The 23,639-nt window shown below is 61.5% G+C and overlaps 1 protein-coding gene across 6 annotated transcripts in view; it reads right to left on the reverse strand.

Annotated features, from left to right (window-relative positions):
• Positions 1–3,442: 3,442 nt before the first annotated feature.
• The window catches only part of Agrn (agrin), a 31,535-nt gene continuing 11,338 nt past the window's right edge, over positions 3,443–23,639 (reverse strand). Inside the window, exons 1-36 of one of the 6 annotated variants that reach the window (XM_058572636.1) lie at positions 22,864–23,228; positions 22,322–22,369; positions 17,632–17,847; positions 17,319–17,543; positions 17,016–17,240; positions 16,697–16,903; positions 15,498–15,716; positions 15,231–15,425; positions 14,943–15,143; positions 14,713–14,861; positions 14,528–14,633; positions 13,587–13,703; positions 13,340–13,504; positions 13,040–13,183; positions 12,833–12,957; positions 12,650–12,755; positions 12,234–12,566; positions 11,547–11,684; positions 11,052–11,179; positions 10,815–10,929; positions 10,607–10,726; positions 10,161–10,514; positions 9,813–10,011; positions 9,461–9,676; positions 8,816–9,045; positions 8,596–8,730; positions 8,312–8,420; positions 8,075–8,239; positions 7,807–7,918; positions 7,586–7,597; positions 7,248–7,364; positions 6,924–7,116; positions 6,765–6,852; positions 5,336–5,560; positions 4,945–5,048; positions 3,443–4,707 (exon numbers count right to left, since the gene is read on the reverse strand). In XM_058572636.1, coding sequence (XP_058428619.1) covers positions 4,550–4,707; positions 4,945–5,048; positions 5,336–5,560; positions 6,765–6,852; positions 6,924–7,116; positions 7,248–7,364; positions 7,586–7,597; positions 7,807–7,918; positions 8,075–8,239; positions 8,312–8,420; positions 8,596–8,730; positions 8,816–9,045; positions 9,461–9,676; positions 9,813–10,011; positions 10,161–10,514; positions 10,607–10,726; positions 10,815–10,929; positions 11,052–11,179; positions 11,547–11,684; positions 12,234–12,566; positions 12,650–12,755; positions 12,833–12,957; positions 13,040–13,183; positions 13,340–13,504; positions 13,587–13,703; positions 14,528–14,633; positions 14,713–14,861; positions 14,943–15,143; positions 15,231–15,425; positions 15,498–15,716; positions 16,697–16,903; positions 17,016–17,240; positions 17,319–17,543; positions 17,632–17,847; positions 22,322–22,369; positions 22,864–23,011 — 5,847 coding nt within the window. In that variant the 5' untranslated portion in view covers positions 23,012–23,228 and the 3' untranslated portion in view covers positions 3,443–4,549. Of the gene's footprint in view, positions 4,708–4,944; positions 5,049–5,335; positions 5,561–6,764; positions 6,853–6,923; positions 7,117–7,247; positions 7,365–7,585; positions 7,598–7,806; positions 7,919–8,074; positions 8,240–8,311; positions 8,421–8,595; positions 8,731–8,815; positions 9,046–9,460; positions 9,677–9,812; positions 10,012–10,160; positions 10,515–10,606; positions 10,727–10,814; positions 10,930–11,051; positions 11,180–11,546; positions 11,685–12,233; positions 12,567–12,649; positions 12,756–12,832; positions 12,958–13,039; positions 13,184–13,339; positions 13,505–13,586; positions 13,704–14,527; positions 14,634–14,712; positions 14,862–14,942; positions 15,144–15,230; positions 15,426–15,497; positions 15,717–16,696; positions 16,904–17,015; positions 17,241–17,318; positions 17,544–17,631; positions 17,848–22,321; positions 22,370–22,863; positions 23,229–23,639 lie in introns of those variants that run through there. The other 5 variants (XM_058572637.1, XM_058572635.1, XM_058572634.1 and 2 more) reach the window with 5 other exon arrangements.

Below are 23,639 nucleotides of genomic sequence, written 5' to 3' on the forward strand. Positions count from 1 at the left end.
TACAGTAGGCTTGTCCCCATGGGGTGCAGATCCTCCCAGGTTCTAGCATGGGCACAGAACCAGTCCTGTCCCCATCCTGCCTCGCTATGCTGAGTGGGAGGGGGGCGTGAGTGGTGCCTGTTGACCCACAAACTAGGGTGAGAGGGCAGGGGGAGGGCTTGGCTCTACAATTTGGTGGGGCCTGCCAGGCCTGATAGGGTTGTGGGCAGGGGCCCAGGACCAGAGGAGGAAGAGTCATCACAGGTGAGGTAGGGAGGGGAGCAGGTGAGCAGAGCCCAATCTGGGGCCTTCCCAGACCAACCTGGGTTACCCGCATATGACACAGACGTGGCCCTCTCTGAGATCAGTACTGTATTCAGAGGACAAGTGAGAATGAGGTCAAGGGGACCAGTTTCTGAGGTGGACATTATACCTGGGAATCACGGGGCTGTTGGCTTGCGAGTTCTGTGATCCAATTCACTTCCACAGTTCCTCAGCCTCTGAGGGCCCAAGACTGTGCCAGGCCTGTCCTCTCTGCATCCCACACCTCACTCTCTACCCAGAGATCCCAGGGCCCTGATCTGAGGATGGCTGCTCCGTGCCACTGGGGACCTCTCCTGTGAACTGCAGCCTAACCAAGCACCAGAGATGGGCACTCGGGGTGATATGCCAGATGCCAGGACATAGGGCTATGTGGATCATGCTGTTGCTGGTCCCTACCCCTGCCCACATGCAAGCTAGAATTTGCACTTACATGGGGTGCACAGGAGCAGGGGTCCCACAGCAAGAGCAGGAAGTGCTGGCCTGTGGCCTGATCCAGTTCTCATGCAGGTTTAGCCCTGAGCCTCAGTTCAGACCTCCCAGCAGGCCAGGGAATCCTGCTCCAAAGAACTGGGCTCCCTGCGGGGCTGGAGGGGAGAGGCCTGTTGAGGGAGGGCTGGTTCTGCAAACAGCCCAAGTGTGTACAGGCTGATGGTAAGGGGGTCTCTACCCCCAGACCTCCAGGCCTGCCTTCAGTGCCCTCTAACAGGCTGCATCTCTGGTGGCAAAAGGGAGCAGGAGCAGGGCCTGCCACACTAAGCAGGAGGAGGTGCCACTGTCCTTCCACCGCCACCCCCCACACCCGGGCTACCTGCCGGGCACCTTCCCTAGGGTGGGGAGCAGCTGATCTCCAACCAGGCCCAGCCTCTGCAGTTAGTGAAGAGGCTAGGTGTCAGAACCTCGGGCCTGGAGGCAACGGGCTGGAAGCACCGGGAAGTCCTGCGTCGCAAGAATCCCGCGCCCACTGGTGAGAGGTGGTGGGAGCTGAAGCGCGTCTCTTGGCACCGACGTATCCGGACGCACGAAGGCCGGGCTCATCTTTGCGAGGTCACGCCAGCCCTCGGGCTAACCAGCCCCACCCCTGCCGGCTTCATTAAAATGCAAACCCCTGCCCCTGCAAGCGCCCCGTCGGCCTTGGAGCCTGGGAACTCCGGATAAAGGTGCTAAAGTTTCCCAGGGTATCCGCACTTCAGAGCGAAGGGATGCGCACGGGATTCCGGGTTCCGAAGGTTAAGGCCTATCACGGCCCCACGGCCCTAGTGGCCTATGGCCTTGCCACTCAGTCTACACGATTACCAAGGGATCAGCCCTAGGCTGGAAGCTGCTCCTTCTAAGAATCTCCTGTGCTCGCTCCGAGTTGGGGCGGCGAAGCCAGAGGAGGGCGGAGTAGTACCCCCTCCCCCACTGCAGCCCCGGAAATCCGGGCAGAGGTGGGAGGTGGACACCCGGTCATCCCCTTCCTTGCTGCAGTCTCTTCACTTCCTTGTCACAGGGGCACCCTAGCTGTGGGTCAAGCCTGCTGGTGTCCTGGGGTTCACAGCCACTGCTCTTCTGGGGTCATGCAGACTTTCTAGAATGGTCCACTGTGGCCAGGAACCATCTCCCCTGGGGTCTTTGACTTCAACCTTTGCTCCTGCATCCGGATGCACTGTCGCCCAGAGAGCAGGGTCAGTGCTGTCCTGACTTCCTCTCTGACTCACCCCTGATCCCAGAAGGCATGTCACCCTCTCCCTCTCCTTGTCTTCCCTTCTGGGTCCTCACCTTCCCTTCCTGCTTCCCTGTGGTCCTCCCCTCCACCTTGGCTCACCCTGCAGCAGGCCATGTAAATGCTGGAGTCCAGGAGGGGCCTGAGCTCCCCAAGCCAGGGGTCCTGGCCAGGTGCTGCCAACCAGGGCCTGCCTTTCCTAGCCTAAATGACCCAAACCCCGTCCAGCTGGGCCACAGCTCTCTCCCACGCACCCTGTGTCCCAGGGCAGGCCTTCTCATGAAGCCTGAATATTTCGTGCCTAAAGTCCTCCCCAAGCCCCAACAGCTTCACCCTCAATGGCTTCTCTGACCTGGCCCTGGCCTCTGGCTGTTCCTATGCTTCCTTTCTGCCCCAAGAACCTCTGTCCAGACTCAGGACACTTACATGTGCCACTCCTGGTGCAGATGTGCCTTGCAATCCCTGTGCTTGGGTAAGGGTTGATATCTTTAGCTGGTCAGGTGCTCCCAACCCTCCCTGAAGCCTAAACTAGGGCAGCCCCCACCAGCACCACTGCCTCTTGCAACCCCCAGCACCTGCCTCCCCCAACCCAGCATCTGACTTGCCTGGTGTGCAGCAGCCAACACTCCTTAAGGAACAAATTAGTGAGGGGGTAGGAAGTGAATGCCCGAGGACTCCCCGGGTCTGAGGTTGACGGTCTTTTTGTTGGGAGGGGGTGCTCATTAATACAAAATCAAACAGGTGCACTTATTATCTTCAATTAAAGTCATGAGTTTGAGGGACGGGTCACCTATGTGACCACACAGCCCCCCTTCGTCTCCCTTTCCTTTCTAAGCTCAGACTTCTGCCAGGGATGGAGCTGCGTCTGCAGAAGCTCCTACATAGACAGCACCCTGTATACCACCCTCCAGAAACCCCTGGTCTGGGCCACCTGTCAGTGTCTCCCAGAAGTGCTAATGGGTGGCCCTGCACACTGGAGCCAGTTCAGCAACTGCCTGCCCCCCAACTCACCACACAAGACCCTCCTACACCCACTCGCCCTGGTTCTGGTCTCCACAAGTGAGACTGCCCCCAGTGCAGTCGGCAGGCCCCCTGAGCCCACTGCACATCCTGGAGGGATGAAGGGAGGCTGGTGTGTAAGTGCAGATGGGCATGGGCTTAGTCCACAGCCCTCCCAGAACTCCACCTCACACCCCCAGGCCACCTGGACTAGTCTCTGTGACCCCACCCAGCCCACACCTGGGGGGGCCACCTTGTCCCCACACTGCACAGCACTGTGCTCATCCACACACTGGGCTCCTCACCAAAAAGAGCCTGGAGCCCCAGCTCTCAGTGCAAGGCCACCTAAGGGAGCTGGAAGCCTGTGTCCCCACCATGAAGCCCAGCAGGGTGCCGCCAGGCTGTAGGGCTGGCAGTTGGGGAGGACAGACATGGCCCTTCTTTTAAAGTTTCCAAACTTTATTTCACGGTGCTTGACAAGACACATACTGGAGTTAGTAAGGACACACCAGGGCAGTTTCCTGCACCCCCCACCCCCAGCAGAGGATGGCCAGGCTGCCAACTCCACCACCGTTGTCTGGTCTTACTCCCAAGAGGACTGGGAAGGGCATCCAGGCAGGGAGTGGGGGGTGGACGTTGCAGTTTAAGGCATTTCTGACTCTGTGGCCACCTCTGCCACCCCCGCACCTACACTTTGGTCTTGCTCAGACACTGGCTAGACCCCAGTCACTTTCAGATAATCACTTCTCATACTGGCCCTGATGAGGATGCTTAAATGCTCTGGAGTCAGGACAGGAAAGATAACAGTTCTTCTGCTTTGGGCACCAAATAAAACCAGTGGTCCAAGAACATGTTTGGTGGCCAGGCCTGGACATCCATCACTCTAGCGGAGGATACAGGCAACAGAGGTCAACCACATCATGCACAGTGGCCCATTCCCTCTTAGGGGCTGCTCACAGGGCCTGGAGTGTGTGTGTGTGGGGGCCAGGTCCATGGCAGAATATGACATCAATGGTAACGTCATTTCTAAGTCACAGTATTGGCGCAGGAGTCCTGGGGTCCAGGCTGGCCTGGGGCAAGGCTACCCACAGCACAAAGGAAGAAACAGCAGCTTAAGTAAGGACCAAGAAAGGTCCCATGGGGGTGCTCTGTGGAAGGGCCCCCTCAAGCCTTGGCAACCCCCTCCTGCTCTGGGACAATAGGCTTCGTCAAATGCAGCCAGGGTGAGGTCGGGGAGCAGGGTCTGCCAGTGGACCAGGTACAGGAGGGAAGGGTGGGGGCGGACACACGGGGACACACAGTGCAAAGGGCTGGTGTGGTGCCCTGAGGCAAAGGGGCACGTCCTGAAGCTGCCACACCACCCCTGGGAGCCTCTTGATACCAGTCTGTCTCTGCAGCACAGCTGCCTGGACGGAAGGGAGGACAGGCCAGCAGTCCCTCTGGCCAACACACAGGCAAGAAAATCATATCAAAAAGCAACAGTTTACAAAAATAGAAAATAATTACAGTAGGGTGGGCAGATGGGGGTGCTCCGCCGGTGTCCGTTTAGGAGGCTGGGCAGGGCCGCAGCTCTGGCTTGGAGAGGGCATCCTCCAGCAGGTGCAGTGGACGCTGGCCTACCACCACATCCCGGAGGCAGCCCACAAAACCTGTTCCATAGGCCTTTGGCAGGGCCTGGCCCACAGGCAGCTTCTGCAGGCCCCCTACAGGACAGACAGCAGGAGATCAGACAGCTGTGGCTAGGTGATGCTGATGGGCAGAGGGCCACCACTGCCCAGGGAACAGGTGGGTAGTAGGCATGCCCACCCAGAGGACCCTGTCCTCTGGCCTTGTGCCTGGGGCCAAGATGGGAGAGGACGCAGATGGACAGATGGAGTCTGTCCCTTAGATACACTGAGGCCCTTGGACGACCCCTGGCCTGACCTCTCTCGAGCACTCACCGAGCCAAAGAGCTCCATCTGTGTCCAGTTGTGTGGCACCCAGTGGGGAGGAACCAGTCACAGGGGCCTCATTGCCCACCTGAAGGGAACCTTCTCTCTGCTCCCTGAGGGTGCAGGTGGGGCAAGATTATCAGGGGTCCCTCCCCACCTCCTCCAGATCAGAGCCCCCCCCCATGCCCTACAGCTGCTACAGGCTGGGCCCACACCAGGGTCACCCTGGAGCCCAGGATGGTGGCAGTAATAAGCCTCCTGCCACAACTGCTTCTCCTGCATCTTCCTGTCCTTCCTTCCTCTCCTCCCCACGACAGTGACCCTGGGTCAGGCAGTTGGTGACAAGGAGTGGCTGGGAAAGTGCAGGCACTGCCTGCTATTCTTAGGGGGCCCCACTGACCTGTGAGCCCTGACTCGCAACCAGCGGTTGGTGTTGACCCTCACGGTGGAGCGCAGCACCACGGGCTGAGAGCCCAGGTCATAGGCCAGCTGAAGGTGTCCGTCCACAATGGCTAGCGCCATGTAGTCTGCACGCTCGGTGGCCTTGCCACTCCACAGCACCAGCCCTTGCGTAGCTTCAGTGCGCAAGCTCAGCTCAAAGTGGTTGGTCTGCAGTGCTTTCTCGCTGGAGGGTGAAGGGGTGGGTCAGGCCTCCAGGAAGGCAGCAGGGTGGATGGGGAAGGCAGGAGGGCAGAGCCTGGACTTCACAGGCCATGGGGGCTGGGTGCTGGGTGCTGGGTGAGGGAAACACCAGCGGTGGGCGGAGGAGAGACAGACAGATGGAGGGACTGGCCGAGGTGATCAGAGATCGAGGATGACAGGCAGGCACACCGTGGGGTGACAGCCACTCTGCCCCTCAGGCACTGCCACATGCTCACCTGTTTAGGGCCCCAGAATCCGGAGTTTCGGGGCTTAGAAACAGGAAGAGAGGGAAGCAGTGAGCCAGGGACAGACAGGCCAAGCACAGGCCCAAGTCCCATTTCCAGCACTGGGAAAAGCAAGCATACACCTGGACACGCGTGGCCCTGGGCCCCACTGATGACCCACCAGAGAGCCATAGAAGTGACATGTGTGCAACATGCGTGTGCAGACACAGCTGGTGGCATGGCCCAAGCTAGCGCAGAGTTCAAGGAATGAGACGTGAATGGCAGATGGAAGCAGAGGGCTCATCTGCCTGGGGGTGGCCCTGATGCCCCAGCACACATGCATGTGCACAGAACACGGACACACAAGCAAAGACGCTCATACACACGTGAACTCACACACGATCCACACAAACACGCCTTACATCTCTGCACACAGACACAGGCACACACAGGAACACCTTTACTCACACATACAGATATGTCTAAGTGTGTGCACGCACACACAGGCACAGGCACAAGCACACACTCACGCCGGCCTGGGGTAGGGTGGTGGCTGCAGGGTGGATGAGGCACGTGTCCTGGGAGAGGGTACCATTTCCCAGGGAAGAAGCTGAGCCTCACACAGCACTAAAGGCCCTAACCCCCACCTCCATCCAGGAGGGACATTCTGCCCTTCGAGGGGCTCAGGACTGTGCTGTGGCAGGGTCAGGGAAGCACAGATGGGCATGGATGAGTGGAAGGTGCAGGTGGGGGCCGAGGGGCTACTTACACTGGGATCTCATTGGTCAGTTCGCTTGGAAACAAAGAGACAGAGAGGTGAGAAGGCAGGAGGGGGAGGAGGGGTGGACACTGGGGCTTCCCGCCTGGTCAGAGCATGGTGTCCTGCCTTGTGTGGTGTGTACAGACAGGACCAGACAGACAGCGGAGGGTGCACGAGGTGCCGGCTCCTGGGCGATGCATTACCTCTCGGTCACAGCATTGAGGTACTCGATGTAGGTCCTCCCATCGAAGGCCAGTGCCTCAAGGTCCCCTGCTGACTTCTCAACCAGCCCTGGGAGACAGGCAGCGTGAGGTGGGCTGCAGGTGCAGGCCTGCAGCCCTGGCCCAGCCACAGGTGCTCACCCTTCTCGCAGTGTAGCCCCGAGAAGCCCGTGGGGCACAGGCATGTGTAGGTGGCTTCCTCTGGGAGACACAAGGCGCCATGGAGGCAGGGGTGGCCTGAGGCCTGGGTACAAGGGTGGTCTGCAAAGGATGAGACGTCCACCGCCTGCACCACGTGCTCCTGGGCCAACAGCTGGCGGCCTCCCAAGGAGACCTGCAGGGCACAGGGTGAGAGCCTGTGTCTCAGCAGCTGCGCCCTCCCTGCCCTGCAGTCAGCCCGGGGCAGCCCCTCCTCCCCCCGCCGTGGAGAGCCCTGGCAGGAGGGCCCCACCCCATGCCTCGCACCAGCTGAATGGCACCGTCGAAGCCAGAGGATGCTGCAGCTGCCTGGGCAAGCTTGCTGAAGTCGGGGGCACCCCCGATGTAGAGTGGTTCCTTCAAATTGAGCATGGTATGCGGCACCTGCAGAAGGCGCTGGATGAGGGTGTGCAGGGCCTACCCACTAGGCAGGGGCAGGTCTGAGTCCCAGACCAGGGTGCCCAACTGCCTGACACCCACAGCCCAGCCCCTAGCTAACTAGCAGGCAGCATTAACCACACAGAGATGGTGGACAGGGGCCTTAATGGGGAGGAGCTACTCTAGGGTGGTGTCAGACAATGAGCAATATGAGCAGCAGACAATACCTTGCGGGATTTCTGACATCCGGAGAGCATGGGGGTGCAGAGTAAGAGCCAGAGAGCAGGGCAGAGAGGAGACAGACCAGGCACAGGACAGACGAGAGAAAAGAGTTTTGTAAGAACTGGCAGGGGGGCTGCCAAGCCCCCAGGAGGAGGAGGAGGAGGCGGCGTAGGAGCAGGGCAGGGTGGGGGGACACTTGGGCCCTCCTCACACCGCAGACACTCACCGGGGACTCTCCCAGCACGCGGGGCCCATCACCCACACGCAGGGCACCCTTACGGCCGTTTCTCTCCACCAAGACCCTAATCCAAGAGCCCAGGGCTATGGGTTCCTTGCTCCTGTGAGGAAGAGGCTGAGTGAGCAGGCTGTGGGCTCTGCCTATCCATTGAGTGACAATGTCAGGAGCCCCAACCTTACCCCTGTCCAGGCCCAGGCCTCCAGGCCCTCCCTGTGGGCAGCCCAGGACAGAGCCCACAGCCCTCATGCTTGCCCACCTGATGACTGCTGCCCCTTTGCCCAGGTCATAGCGGAATTCCAGGTGCTGGTCATGCAGAGCCAGTGACACGAAGTCCCCTTTGCCATCTGTCTTTTGCCCATTGTACAGGAGCAAACCACTGGGTCCTCGGGCCAAGAACACCACCTCGAGGGCCATCTTCTCCCTGGGTCACGTGGGTCAGGGTGTCTCACTGCCCCTTCCCTACAGGCTGCCTCCCCTCCTCTGCCTCACCTACCCTACTGACCCCAGGTCTCTTTCGAAGGTGTGCAAGCCTCTCAGCTCCAGGTAGGAAAAGCCATGGAAGTCCGCCAGGAAGGGCTGGGCACGACCATCCATCTCAGACACTGCAGAGGAAGGACAGGGCTCACTCAGGCTGTGTACCCCACTGTCCGGCCTAATTCGACTGAAACCCACAGGACCCAAATCCTAACTCTTCCTGGACCCGAAGATCGGGCCACAATTCAAACTGAACATTTGACCCTGACTTCTTGTCCCCTCCTGACAGCCTGGTGCCCCTACCTGTCTGGCAGAGAGTGCCTCTACGTCCCGCGGGGCACTCGCACTCGGCCCCACCCTTGGGCAGCACGCGGCAGGGGGCTGCACCGTGGCAGGGGTTTGGCTGGCAGGGGCTCTTCTCTTCCGCACAGGTCGGGCCTGGAGGGAGATGGAGCTGAGTCCAAGAAGGCAGGCCCCCTGACACCTGGTTCCTAGCCCTCACCCGATCCCCGCCTGCCCTCACCAAAGCGGCCAGGTGGACACTGGCAGTGAAACATGTCGTCTCCCAGGGCCTGGCATGGTGCCCCACCATGGCAGGGGCTGGGCACGCAGGGGTGCTCTCCACACTCTCCCACCCTGGAGCTGCGGGACACAAGCCCCTGCCAGGGGCCCAGCTCCAGGCGCTGATTGTTGACATCCAGCAGGCGGATGCAGCCCTTCAGGCCCACGCCCACGGAGGTCCGCTCATGGGCCCTGCCACCAGAAAGGGGTCAGAGTAAGCTCAGCAGAGGCCTCCTTCTCGCGGCCAGAGTCACAGGGGTACAGTTAGGGCCAGAAGTCAGAGCTGCTCCATCCCATCACCCTGGAGACCAAGCGGCCAGCCCCACAAAGAGGACCAACCAAAGGGTGGGGCCGAGGTTAAGGGTCAGGACTGGAGGTAAGGGTCAGCCCAGGCCCTCCTCACTCTGGGCCCAAAGGTCAGCCACCCAGAAGGGACAGGGAAGGGACAGGGAAGGGCCAGGAGCCCCAGCTGAGCTCAGGGTCCTAGCCACACCCACACCATCCTTCTGATCCCATTTGCTATCCAATGGAGGTCGCTCTGGTGGAGTCCCAGGTCGAGATCAAGGTCAGAGACCCAGTTTGAGGCCCGCGCCACCCTCTTGCTCACACGTCAGCCTGGTCCTCTGGGACTCCGCCCACAAAGAGGTCGGTATCTAGGTTGAGGCCATCTGTGCCACTGGGGCTCTCGCCCAGAACTGGGGTCTCGCCATCCACAGACAGCGTGCCTTGGCGCCAATGCCGTGACAGTTCTAGGCGGTGCCACCGGCCTGGTTCCACAGGTACTGAGCTGGTCAGTATGGCTGGTCCAGAACCTGTGTCAAACCTGGAGACCCAAGCAGGTGCTTAGAGCACTGGCCCGGCTCCATCCACAGTCTGGTCAGGAACCACCCACAAATTCCTCCCTGGAAGGCCCTGGCCCCGCCCACCCGCCAGACACGCAGGAGGCGGCCCTCTCGCACCTGAGCTGAACGCGCCCACCCAGCAGCGCTAGTGCCAGGAAGTCCTTGCCACGTGCGTTGCCATTGTATAGCAGCAGTCCCTGAGGCTCCAGGGATCGGAATTCCAGCGCCAGGCGCAGCGTGTGATAGGCACGGAGGGTGGGGAAGGCCAGAAAGGAGGCACCCCCAAAGGCAGGAACAGAGACAGAGGGGCGTAGCACTGCAGGGGATAGGGAGGGTGAGCTGGAAGAGTACCCAAGACCCAGCCCCTACCACCTCCTGCAGGTGGCTTATCTCTGCCCTCCCTCCTTGCCCCCATCAGCCTCCCTGCCTCCCTGTCCTTCCAGAGAGGTGGACAAAAGCGCCTACCGTCCTCACAGAAGGTGCCTCCCCTGCCTGCCAGGCAGCTGCAGGTGAAGCCCCTGCCAGAGTCCTGGTCCTGGCAGGTCCCCCCATGCAGGCAGGGCTGAGAATCACAGGACCTTGGGTGCTGCTTGGGACTGGGGAGCAAAGGCCAGTGTCCAGCCACCTGGCCGGGAGCTGTGGTGGGGGGCCGGTGTGTGTGTGGGGGGGCCGTGGTCCTTCCAATGGGCCTGCTGGTGTGACTGGGGTGGACCCGAGGGGTCACGGAGGAAGGTGGTTGGCCCACAGTGGTAGCTCTGGCTGTGGCCACTGCAGCGGTGGCTCCTGTGGTGGCTCCCATGAAGAATGCAGGAAACCCATCTGTGGGGCAGGGAGTGGTCAGGGTCTGCCAGGAGCAGGGGGCGGGGCGGTGGAGGATGGGAACAGACAAGGAGGCCTGGCCTGGTGCTCACCAAAGTCCATGAACCGCACGTGCTCTTGCAGAGGCCTCCTCACCACCAGGGCCCGGCGCCGGGAGGCCTGGATCTGCCGAAGCAGGGCCCGGCCCACATCAGGTGCCCTGAAGGCTGTGGCTGGGGAAGAGGGGGTACTGAGCACGGCCTGGCCCTGTGCAGCCCCTACCCATCACCTCCTGGGAGAGACTTAGCGCGGGGGTCTCACTGGGGTCAAAGTGCACATCCACAGTGGCACGGACTGATCTGCCAGGCCCCAGGTCCCGCAGGTGGACACTCCGGAAGTCCTTTTTGACGTCTGAGTTCCGGAAAAGGTCGTCCAGCTGTGGGCAAGGAGTGAGTGAGGATACTGGGCACCGCCCAACCCACTGAAATCGGTCCCCTGACTGTGGGGTTCCTGCCCTGGCCTCCTCTGGGTCTGACCTGGGAGGACGCCCCCACTTACCGTGCTCTCGATGCTCCTGGCTGTCTCCCCAAACAGCTCTGACTTGGGGTCGGCCATTTCGGGTGTGTAGAACAGCTCTTGCCCCTCGACCCCCTCCAGCTCCAGCACGCCCTGGTACGCCTTGGTGGCTGTGGGAGAAGGGGCGGTGAGGCCCTGACTGGCACCCGCCTGGTGCAGGCCCCTGGAGCAAGCCACGTAGGGTACAGGGGCAGGTGGATGTTAGTCAGATGGTCATGAGGTTAGTGGGGACCCCAGGGCAGGGCTGGCGTCAGTTACCAGGCAGACTCCTCAGAGCAGTTGCCCCAGGCTTGCTTGCAAGGAGAGAGACGGGTTAGCTACACGGTCCTGGGCACGCACATGTGTTAGGGCTGAGACCACACGTGTGCACACGGGTGCCGGATCCCCAAGATCTCATACACATTTGAGACCAAAGACCATAAAACCTGGCTGCCCAGGCTGACTCCTCAAGCTCCACCTGCCCTGCCACCCACTCACCAGGACAGTTGGAGCCCTCTGCGTCCAGTGAAGGTGTCTTGCCATCCGAACAGCAGCCCAAAGGTGAGTTGTAGCAGGAGGCTCTCTCAGTGGGTGGTCCATGTGTCACCACGCTGCTGTCCATGGAGAGTTCCAGTCCTAGGGATGCGCAGTCTGAGTCCAGCCACAGGTGGGAGCCTCGCTGGGCCCTGCCCCAACAAGCCCCTGCTCACTCCCCAGGCCTGTCCCATGTCCCAGAGCCCCTGCTCACCTCCCAGGCCTGCCCCACACCCCAGAGCCCCTGCTCACCCCAGGCCCACCCCACGTCCCCAAGCCCCTGCTCACCCCAGGTCCGCCCCACGTCCCTGAGCCCCTGCTCACCTCCCAGGCCCACCCACGTCCCCAAGCCCCTGCTCACTCCCCAGGCCTGTCCCATGTCCCAGAGCACCTGCTCACCCCAGGTCCGCCCCATGTCCCTGAGCCCCTGCTCACCTCCCAGGCCCGCCCCACACCCCAGAGCCCCTGCTCACCCCAGGCCCACCCCACATCCCCAAGCCCCTGCTCACCCCAGGCCCACCCACGTCCCCGAGCCCCTGCTCACCCCAGGCCCACCCCACGTCCCCAAGCCCCTGCTCACCCCAGGCCCACCCCACGTCCCCAAGCCCCTGTTCACCCCAGGCCCACCCACGTCCCCGAGCCCCTGCTCACCCCCAGAACCCCCCCCACTGGCCTCCTGGTCCCCACTTAGTTCCTCATCGCCACTCCCATCAGTGCTGCCAGATTCTCCAAAGGCAGACGCGGAGAGACTGGCTGCAGTGGAGGTCTCCGTGGGGGGCAGGGTCAGCGCGGGCCGAGCTGTGGTCTTGGGGATGCTGGCTGTGGTCCGAGGTCGTAAGGCAGGTGGAGGGGTGGGCCGGCTCTGGGGGGTACTGCTGGGAGCCAGGGGGAGGGCACTGGGTGGAGGCAGCAGAGGCTCGCTTGGCAAGTGCCCCGGGGCTGTCGTGGCCCTGGATGTTGGGTGCGCGCCAGGAACAGCAGCCTCTGCAAGGAGAGGAAGCTGGGGCTGGAGTCGGGGCAGGGCAAGGCCCTCCTGTCAGTGCTGGGAGGTGGCTCCCAGACCCTACCCTGGCACGGGCCGAGGCTCTGGGTGAAGATGTCCAAGCCCTGGCGGCAGGCGATGGTCTTCAGTTGGCACTCGCTGCCGTAGGTGATGCCATCTGATCCACAGACCTGAGGCGCAAGGCAGGGGCACTCAGGCGGTTCCCCCACCCACTGCCCTTCACACTCTCCACCCTCACCTGGCTCACCTTGGTGGCACTGGCCTCTGGGCAGGTGAGGGCTGGGCAGACGCAGTGGGCAGAACCTGCCTCTTCCACACAGGAAGCGCCAAACTCACAGTGCATCTCCGCACAGGTCAGCGGTGCCGAAGGATCTGGGGTGGACACAGAAACCCCACCAGCTCAGGCTGTCCCTCTGTACAGCAAACCCCAGGCCAGCCCAGATCTTGTCCTCACCTGCCTCACAGCCGGTGGGGCCCAGGGTGTGGCCATCAGGACACTGCCCACACTTGGGACCAGCGACGCCTGGCTTACAGGAACACAGTCCAGTCATCTGCTCACAGTCATCCCGCACGGCACCCCGGGGGTCACAGCTGCAGGCTGCGGGGAGGGGAGCCTGAGTCTGTACCTAGACAGTCTTCTCCACCTGCTGCAGAGCCTGCCGGGTGCAGCTCAGGCCAGGGCCTGAGCACAGTGATGGGGGTGGACAGGCAGGAGTAATTGACTGGCAGCCAGCCCTGGGGCCCTGTCACTCACGAGTACAGCCGCTCCGGCTGTCAGTGACAATGCCACGGAAGTTCCAGAAACCAGGCTCACATCGGTCGCACTTGAGGCCGCCCACACCTGGCCGGCAAGAGCACTGGCCTGTGGCTGGGTCACAGGTGCCTCCGTAGGAGCCGTGCGGGTTGCACTGGCAAGTGCCTGCAAGGGAAGGGGGGAGGGACAGGGTCAGCACAGTCACACAGCTGGGCCAGGCTAGGGGTGAGGGTACTCAGGTACTCACTGGGGCAACCGGCCAGGCCCACACCCCGGGCAGCAGTGACATTATCCTGGCAGCATCCATAGGGGGTCTGGGCACAGTGAGCAGGGGCTGCAGGCAGCAGTGGGGCCAAGGTGAGGCCTGCAGAGAGGGGTGTGGGGTCAGACTTGAGGCAGTGCTGTATGCCCACCCCTCTGCCTCAGCCTCCTCCACACCACCACTCAGTCCGACACCATGCCCCTCAGGTCTGCAATCTGAGGCTGAGGCCCTAGGTGAGGCCACCATAATCATACAAGGACATGCAAGTGCCAAATGTAGGACCCAGCACACAGGAAACATACAGGGCCACATACACACAGAATACCCAAAGTCACGGACACAGCCTTGTGTGTACCCAGAGCTATGGACATACAGATAAGTGTAAAGGCAGCACACACACACGAAGACGGACACGCACTCACATTCCTCCAAACCACGCACATTTACATACAACTGCACAGACACATCTGTGAACATGCATGAGCATACCGTGAGCACTCGTGTGTGACATGTGACATTTACAGACCACTGTCAGTCCCTGCCCAGAAGAGCAAAAGGGCCCGGAAGGTGCCCTGTGGTTTCCTGCTGCCTCCTGCGTAGAAGCCTGGCCTGACCTGCAGTAGGTACTTGGCATACACTTGCTTTTATGAGGCAGGATCTCACTGCATGGCTCAGGCTGGGCTCAAACTCACAATCCTCCTGTCCACCCTCCCCAGTGTGGTGCATACTTTGACAGATGGGCTTGTGTCCACAGTGCACGTATCAGTGCTTTATACTCAGAAGAACACACAAGACCACAAGCATACCACAGCACACATGGATGCCCACGTGCCCACACCAGTGCAGGCATACACCTTTGAATATGCACACACAGAAGCGCAGAGGCTGCTGCACAAGCCCACAAGAATGTGCCCTGGCCCACTCACCACGGCAGGGTCCCTGAGCTGCGACGTACAACTCTCCTTGAGACTCGCACCTGGCCCTCTTCAGGTCACACTCACTGCCATAGGTGACCCCATCTGAGCCGCACACCTGGAGGGGTGGGGTCAGCGTGGGCAGCCTTGGCCCCTTCCTCACTGCCCCCCTATAACTGGGGGAGGTGGGGGCTCACCGGGCTCCTGAGAACACCCTGGCAGCTGAAATCGCAGACGCATGGTCCATCCTCTGAGTCCTCATCCCACACCCCACCACGCTGCCGACAGAGTTCCTGCTCACACTCGCTGTCCTCCCCAGAGCCGGAGCCTCCTGAGCCACACTCAGCTGTGGGGAAGGAGAGCAGTTCACCCACAGGTTCTCCCCTGAGGCTGGTGCCCCACAGCTCAGGCAGCTGCCCAAGCCTACCCTGCTCACAGGGCCCTGCCCGGGCTTCCTCAAGCTGTATCTGCTGCTGGCAGGCAGCCTCCCGTAGCTCACACGCACTGCGGTAGGTGACACCATCGCTGCCACACACGGGGCCAGGCGGGGCGCGCTCACAACGAGGACACACACACTGCCCAGCTGAGCACACAGCCCCAAAGGCACACACTGTGTCTCCACAGGTCTCTGAAACATATGGAGCCAGCAGGGGTCAGCAGACCCAGCCGGAGAGTGGTGGGACCCTAGCCCGCTGGCCCCCATGGCCCCACTCACGACAGTGTCCAGCTGATGCCACATGCAGGCTTATCTGGTGTGTGCAGGCGTGGACATGCAGCTCACACTCGCTGGCATACGTGTGCCCATCAGAACCGCACACGGGCTGGGCTGAGGCCACGCACTCAGAGGGGCACACACAGCGCCCGGTCTCGGCCTCGCACAGGGCTCCAAAACGGCACTGCCCGCATCGGTCTGGGGAGGGGGCTCTGTCACCACTGTGTCAGGAAGGCCATCCCCCCCCAGACCTGCTTGTCCACTACTGACCACAGGGTCCTCTGCGGGCCACCCGGATATCCCGCCCAAGGGCACAGGCCATGGCCTCCAGCTCGCAGGTGCTGCCATAGGTGACGCCGTCACGGCCGCACACGGGGTCATAGGCGCCTGCACACGCCTGCTGGCACTCGCACGCAGCCTCCCCGTTCTTCACGGCGCATGTCGCCCCGAATGCGCACTGCACCCCACGGCACGGGGACGGAGCCTGGTCTGGGAAGGACAGGGCACTCAGCCCACCTGCTACCCCCCCCCCATACTGGGCAAAGCCCCCAGCCCCACGCAGCAGGCCCTCTCCCAGGGTGGGGTGGTCAAGGAAGAGCTAGATGTGCAGGACATAGCAAAGAAAGGGACAGACACACGACAGAGGCAGATGGGGACACAGGAGCCTCCTGACTGCCCACAGCAGGCCACTGACCCCGACCACCAGCAGCCCTGGGACACCCATGCACGTGGGGGCTCTCTCCAGGCTAAGAGGAGTCTGCACCCCAGAGTCACACCCAGGGCTGCACGGGGAGGAGGTGTCTGTCCACTTGCTCTGAGAACCACAAGGCCAGGCAGTAGCGAGCCACCCCCCCCAGCCGCACCAGGGGCAGACCTCGGGCTGTGGGCTCCTGGTGGGCAGGCGCGGCACCTCATCCTGCCAGCAGGTCAGGCTGGAAGACACAAGAGGAGGAGCCGAGAGGGAAGGACCGAGGAGAAGACAGACGCAGAAAGACAGACCAGAAAGATGGACAGAGGACTGACCCCGATGGACACAGGGTCACTGCAGCCCTGGTCCCCATGGGACATGCTGGCCATTTCCCAGCTGCCTCCACCCTCCAATGGCCCCTTAAAATCAACTGAGATCCTGCCTCTGAAGGGGCTGGTGACAGTTATGTCCCCAGAGTGAGGGACCCCACCGTTGTATCCACTTCCTGCCCACCCAAGCAATCTATACCCTCAGGCAGAACAGAGACGGATGGGCAGACAGACTAGAGGACCTGCAGCCTGGACTTGCATGGCCAAGTGCAGGCCCATCTCTGACCGCCTCCCCAGGTATCCGGGCACCCTCTTGCAGCCTCTACCCTCCACACCCTGCACCCTCCCAGGGGACCCACCCTGGCCCAAGACCCTGGGAGGTGGGTGCCAAGGAATGAAGATGGCATGTGATGGTGGGCAAGGACTGATGGCGGGGACCACAGGGTGCTCACCACACGGGCCCTGGTGCCTGGGAGGGATGGCTCGCTGCTGCCGGCACTCAGCCTGCTGGCGCCAACAGTCGTTGTCATACGTGTGCCCATCCTGGGCACACACCGGTCTGTAGGCCCCGTCACAGGTGACACGGTCGCAGGAGCAGCGGGGTCGGCCACGGCGGGACAGGCAGATGGCACCGAACTGGCAGGTCCCGGAGCACTGGTCTGGGGGTGGGCAAGGAGCTCAGAGAGGCCAGAACCACACCAGCACCTCCACAGCAGGGACCCCACGGACACGGAGGCAGGGGACACACTGTGTGCAGGGGAAGCAGCCCACCTCGAGGCTGGCACTGGCCAGAGCGCACTTTCTGGAGGAGCAGACCGCGGACAGCCCCCGAGCGGCCCATGACGCAGTCATTTGCATAGGTGACCCCATCATCCCCACACACAGGCAAATGCCGGGGAGGGCAGCTCTCTGGGCGCAGGAGCATCTCTGGACGGTGAGTGCGCGGGTTCACACGGCAGACGCGGCTCGGGTCAGCATGGGCTCCCTGGCAGGGGTCTGGGGGCGGACAGGCAGGAGTCAGGGTTATTGCCTGCACGCCCAAGGAGAGGAGCCCCACGTGGGGCGGGCACTCACCACAGGGGCCATCGAACTTCCTAAAGATGTTCTCCTGGCGTGCGCATGCCCGGCGCAGCAGCTGGCATTCACCGGGGTAGTCCATACCATCACTGCCACACACGGTGCCCTCCGGGGCCCCGCGGCAGGTCGTGGGACACAGGCAGGAGGCGGTCTGCCCATCGGCGGAGGGTGCACAGGTGCTGCCGAAGCTGCAGGTCACATTGGAGCAGGGGTCCCGGGAACCTGCGGATGGCAGGGTGGGGTCACCCTGGCTGTCTGTCCACCTCCAACACCTGGCCCACCCCCCCCCACGCTGGGCACACTCCCTTACCACAGGGTCCGCGGCGGAGCAGGCGGATTCGCCGCTGCAGGCGGCACTGTGCACGCTGCAGCTCGCACTCGTTGCTGTAGGTGGAGGCATCTGAGCCACACACTGGCGCCACGACAGCAGGACAGGCGCTCTTCTTGCACACGCAGGAGGCCCGGCCTGGATCCTCTGCACTGGGCTCACAGACCGCGCCAAAGCCACACAGCATTCCCCTGCAAACTGAGGTCGGGCACAGGAAGGGGTTGTTGAAGCCAGGTCTCAGGGCCGGGCACTGCTGCAGCCCTCACAGGCACATCCACACCCGGGTGTGCAAGCATGTTCAAGCCCACGCATGGCCACAAGTGTCACGGACGCTCTGTTGTGCATGTTCACAGGGCCTGGCCCCCTGGATGGCTCCCCTGCCAACCCAGGGACCTTTCCTCATTGGAGAACATTCTCTATACCCTCTACCAGGAGAGAGGGGCCTCCTGTCCCCATAACAGGACAAGCCACCCACTCCCATCCCACCTCAGCAGATTCCCCAACACACAACAGGAGAGGACCCCAGGCCAAGTCCGAAGCAAGCAGTCGAGGCCCCACTCTGCCCAAAGCACCTCTCCCACATCAGCCCCAGAGTCCATCTTGTTACCCCCACGCAGGCCAGGCTCATCCCAACTCAGGCCATAAGTTTCTGGGGCCTCATCTGGGAGCTGCCTGGGTGTTCCCCATGCCTGACCCCGGCCTCTTCCCAGCTCCTAGCCTTCTCCCACAGGCCCTCCCAGGGCAGCTGCTCTGCACAGCTGGGCCTGCCATCTGAGTCTGCCATTTCAGCCCTTAGTTCTGCAGACAGCAGGGTGCAGCACACGCCCCATCATCATTAGGCCTCCACTGCATCCCACCGTGCGGGCACAGGGAAAGGCTGGCCCTCTGTCACAGTGTACAAACGAAGAGACCAGAGTCGTTAGGGATAGCCCCAAGTAGCCACCCTGAGGCCAGCCCTGGGACTGGGGATAGTTGGCTCCTTAGGTCAGTGTACCCCTGGGGGGGGGCGGGTCCATTAGGGGTTGCAGCTGCCTGGATCTAATAAATGTTTTAATCTGGCTCAATTATCATTAATAAGTCATGGTGTCGGGGCTCCCATCAACTCCCGCAGGTCGAGGAAATGTAGCAGAAAACCCTCCCCATCTCCTAGGAGAGGTGCATAGCCCAGGAGCTAGAGCCAGCTGTTGCCATTCCAAGAGCCCACCCCAGGCTTCCACCTGCCTGACCCAACCCTGGAGAGCTGAAAAAACAGAGGCCGCAGCCTGCCTTCCCTGCCCCCACCCATGTTCCCATTCCCCCACCTCACTATGCCTCAGTGTCCCTTTCTGTGAATGGGACAATAGGACCTGCTTCCAAATGACTGCAAAGCTCAAGAGGCACTGGGCACAAGCACCAAGTGGAGGATGAGCTCCACCTACGATAATGGATGGTCACCACCACTGGCCTCCTCTCTGTCCTGGCTCTATCTGGCTCAATCTATGTCTGCCAGTGTCCCCTCTTCATGCCAGGCTGTAAGCTCCCTCCATTTCCCCTTCTCTCTCCTAGTGGCACATCCCTCTCGAATGCAGCCCTTTCTTGCCCAGGCTCCTTGTGACTCCCAAGCCAAGTCCAATAGGCCCGTGCTAATGCCCAGTGGTGCTCTTGGGCTTCAGCTGGACCTGCTGATCAAGGTCTCCAGGGTTGAACCCCAGGGTCAAGGGCCCAGTCACCTCCCTGCCCCTGGGCTCCTTAGCTTCTGCTATCTGTGCCCTGGGCTTTCCCTCTCTCTGCACCAGGTCACCTGACCCACCAGCTCTCTCCCAAGGTCCTGACCCCACAGCGGGGAAGAGCTGTTCTTGGGGAGCAGCACACTCCTCCCCACCACAGCCTGGTTCTCACTCCACAGTCCACCAATGTTTCCACTATGAAGCCACAGTGAAGAGCACACAATGCTGGTCCCTACTTCTGTCCCCTGCCAGGACAAAGTAACTTCTCTTTTTCCTTGGTTTAAGGTACCGGGGATGGAACCCAGAGATACTCAGGCATTTTCACATTTCTTATTTTTGAGACAGCCTTGGTGAGCTGCCCAGGCTAGCCTTGAACTTGTGACCCTACCAAACTCCCCATAGCAGCTGGATCACATGTGTGACCACCAGCTGGTCAGAGCAAAGTAACTTCTCAAGTTAATTCAGGAATCCCCACTTTCAGGATGGGCCCCACTTTGTCCCATGCTTAGGCTGGGCGAGGGGCTGCTCCCTGGTCCCCTGTTGGTACCTATAGCATGACTGCCCCTTTATGTGTCTCCCTGGCCCATGGGACCAGGAGATCGGGAGGGCTGAAGATAAGTTTCTTGATTGAACTTTCTTGAGTCACAAACACAGAGACGACCCACCCACCCCCACAGGCCCACCAGCAAGCACACACACAGGCACACCTGCACACAGGTGCAGGCAGAGCCTGCCACAGCAGCCAGGCCCTCCTAGGCATACTCCTTCACACACATAATGCCCCTCCTCAAGCCCACTCAGCAGAAGAGGAAACTGAGGGCAGAGGTCTCCTGAAAGTCACTACTAAGGAATGGAAGAGCTGGACTCAAGACACACCTGCTGCCCATGACCCCTCATAAATTTCAGGTGACATGGTTCCCTAGTGGGTCACCTCTGGGGGCCCCACCATGCATGCCCTGCTCAGTCCCCAGTGGAAGGCTCTCCCTGGCCACTGAGCGTCCCACCGGAGCAATCTCTTGCTGCAGTGCGGAGGTGGAAGGGCTTTTTATAGCCACAGATGCCGCTGATATATTTAAATCTCCTCCTGGTCTAGGGTGGGTTGGGGGATGGAACCAAAGCCCAGAGCCCTGCTTGTGGCCACATGTGTGTCCTGATGGCTAGGGTGTGCACAGGGACTCAAGTGGGCAGCTGCAGGGAGGGTGGGTTAAATCGAGGGACTCAGGAGAGAGGCTGTAGACACCCAGTGCTCAGCCCCAGCCCAGTGCAGATTGGCTTCCTCCTTAGTCACCCCACTGGAGGACATGGGCCCCTTCCTGGAAGATGTGGGACCTGTCTGGGTCACAGCCTCCTGCCCCAGGCCAGAAGGGGGACAGTGGTCTGAGACCAATGGGATGTACCCACATCCACTTACCCCATCAGCCACTGGTCCCCACAATACGTGCAAATACCAAGGGTCACATACCATGAAGGGGTGCTGCATTGCTCTGACCCCAAGGCTCCTGTGTCTCAGGAGAAGGACTGCAATCCCCCAGAAAGAGATACCTCAGAGGCCACAGACTCCCCTCCCACAGCCCAGGTGGGGCTCAGACCTCTGAGGGGTCCTTCAGGTCTGGTGGGAGCAGCGTGAGGAGGGGCATTGTTGTCGGAGACATGGGTTGCACGGCAGAGCCCAGGGCCAGGATGTGTGTTCCCACAGCCACCATCACCCATTCCTACTGCCCCACCCTAAATGCTGCCCAGCCCAGGGACCCTGGTACATTTGAAAATACGCCTGTGATACCAGCTACTCGGGAGGCTGAGGCAGGAGGATTGCAAGTTCAAAGCCAGTCTCAGAAATTTAGTGAGACCCTGTCTCAAAATAAAAAGTAAAAAGAGTGTGGGGGCAAGGGCTGGGACTCAGTGGTAGGGCCTTGGGTTTGATCCCCAGCATCACAAGGGGAAAAAAAAAAAAGAAAGCAGTCAATAACCCTGCAGCTTCCAGGAATAAAGAACAGTTGGTCACAGGTGACCCCTGCCCAGATGGCCACTGAAGGACAGCAGAGCCCCTTCATCCTGTACCCATGAATCCAGCTCCTGCTTCTGGGTGCCCCAAGATTCAGTAAGCAGCCCTGACTAATGCAACCCAGGGGTGCATCCTGAGAAGAAGGCCCAGGGCCATGCCCCCACCCCAGGCCACCCAGGGCTCTCTCAGGTTGTCCTGCCTAGACATGTGACTCTGTGATACTGGACAGACAGCTGCCTGACAGAGAACCCAGTGATGGGGCAGGACGGAGAGCAGACCTGGGAGCTCCCACCCGCCTGCTGAGGATGCAGGAAGGGTGAACAGACCCATGGCAACCCCTTGGTCCTTTCCTCTGCAGCACTAGAGCCTTCTTTTCCCCTCCGACATTAACCTAATTACAGAGGCCCATGCTCCAGCAGCCTTGTGGGAGGACATCCCAACCCATAGGGATGTCAAGAAGGTCAGCCCACCCCTCCATCACTTGCATCCTCCCAGAGACAGATGCAAGCCTTTCTGACTCCTCATGCCATGCTGAGACACTCCCCACCCCCCCAGCCCAGTTTCCCCTCTGCACTTCTGACTTTCTCAACCCCTGCCTGGCCCCAGCCCTTCCTGAAAAGGGAGAAGGGAGGACAAAGGAGAGGAATCCCCCCCCACACAACCAGCCTACTCCATTGCCCACCCCCACCCTGCCCACACCACCTGCCAGCATCTCACTTCTTATGGTTCCTCCCAATCTTGAGGCCCAGGGAAACCAGAGCCCTGCCTGAGCACTGCCAGGAGCTGAGACCCCGGGCTTACACTCAGTGGATGCCCCAGGAGGAACCCAGGCTGCCTTGCCCAGCCTCCCCTCTCCAGACACCTGGCACCCCTGGTATACACACCCTAGAATGAACCCACCCTAGGAGTGCCCTGCCCACTTGCTACCCCAAGCTGTGCCTTCCACCCAGGCTGCCCCACTCACCGTCAGGAGGCATGGGAGGTGCTGGTGTGAAGTGGGTCCCAGGTTTGTCTGGAATAAAACAAATCTCCAAGTTAGGGCCCTCTGAGCAAGGCCTCCCAGAGACCACCACGCCCACTCTGCCCTGCCCCCATAGGCTGGCTCAGACTCTGGAGAAGAGGGCAGGGGCCCTTACTTTCCTCTGCCCTTCTAGCTGCATGGTCAGGGCTTGACACCCATCACCTGCCAAGTGGGTCCCCAGTAAAGTCACCTGATTTACCAAATAAGTCCAACCCCCCCATTCCTAGTGCAACTGCCCCTTTCTGACTCCCACAGGAAGTTGTTTCTGCCCCATCAAGATGGGGGTCAGCTGGCCAGCAGCCCAAGGACAGGTCTCAAGGGGTCCAGAGCAATGCACTCCATCCCCAGACGAATGTGTGGCCCATTCAAGCTAGCTGTGGCCTTGGCCTGGCTGTGACCCGCCTGCCCTGCGCCCTTGCCAGCAGGGAAGCAGGACTTGGCCAGCAGAAGCTGGGCCGCTTGGGCCCCGCCCAGCCGCCACGTACAGTTGTTGAGGAAGAGCAGCACCGCGAAGCCCAGCGTAGAGGTGGCCAGCAGGATCAGACAGACGTTGCAGGGGATCATGAAGTACCGCACCACCAGCGAGGCGCCAGGCTGCTGCCGGGGGGGCCGCTCCAGCGGCAACGGAGGCATGGCCTGGGGCTTGGCCTCGCTCTTGGGGAGTGGGGGTCCTCACGGAGCGCCCTTAGGCCTCTTCGGGGCTACTGCCCCCATTCTAGGTCCCCTGGGGCAGTGGACAGCTGCTGCGCTCTCAAAGTTCAGCCCCATTCACAGCCTGGGGCACGCCCGCTCCTCCCCGGCCCTCCAGGCTCATAACGGGACGTGCGCAGAATAATCCAGGAGCAGAAATCCCAAATGTGGGCTCAGAAGCAGGCGAAGGAGGATGGAAGAAGGCCAGGGCCACCCCTGCCGCCGCAACCCTTCCGCCCGCCAGCCGGCGCTGTCCGCCGAGCGGGAGAGGGAGCGGGAGCCGGAGCCGGAGAGACGGAGGCCGGCGGGACCGCGGGCGCGGGGCCTGCTGCTCGCGCCTGGCAGAGGCGGGAGCGCGATGGCAGCAGCGGGAGGAGCAACAGCATCGGAAAGAATAAAGAGCCGGCCGCGGAGGCGCTCGCCCGCCTCCAGCAACAGCGGCTGCCCTCACCCTCGCGAGGCTCGGGCGGTGAGTGAGGGGCCAGGGGCGCCGCGGAGGGAGGGCGGGGAGCAGAGACAAAGGAAGATGCCTCGGGGGACCCCGGCGTCCGCGGGGAGTCGCAGTTCAGAG

The sequence above is a fragment of the Marmota monax genome, unplaced genomic scaffold, assembly GCF_021218885.2.
Source record: "Marmota monax isolate L192 unplaced genomic scaffold, Marmota_monax_Labrador192_F-V1.1 WCK01_AAM20220418_F8-fsc00080, whole genome shotgun sequence".
Lineage (NCBI taxonomy): Eukaryota > Metazoa > Chordata > Mammalia > Rodentia > Sciuridae > Marmota > Marmota monax.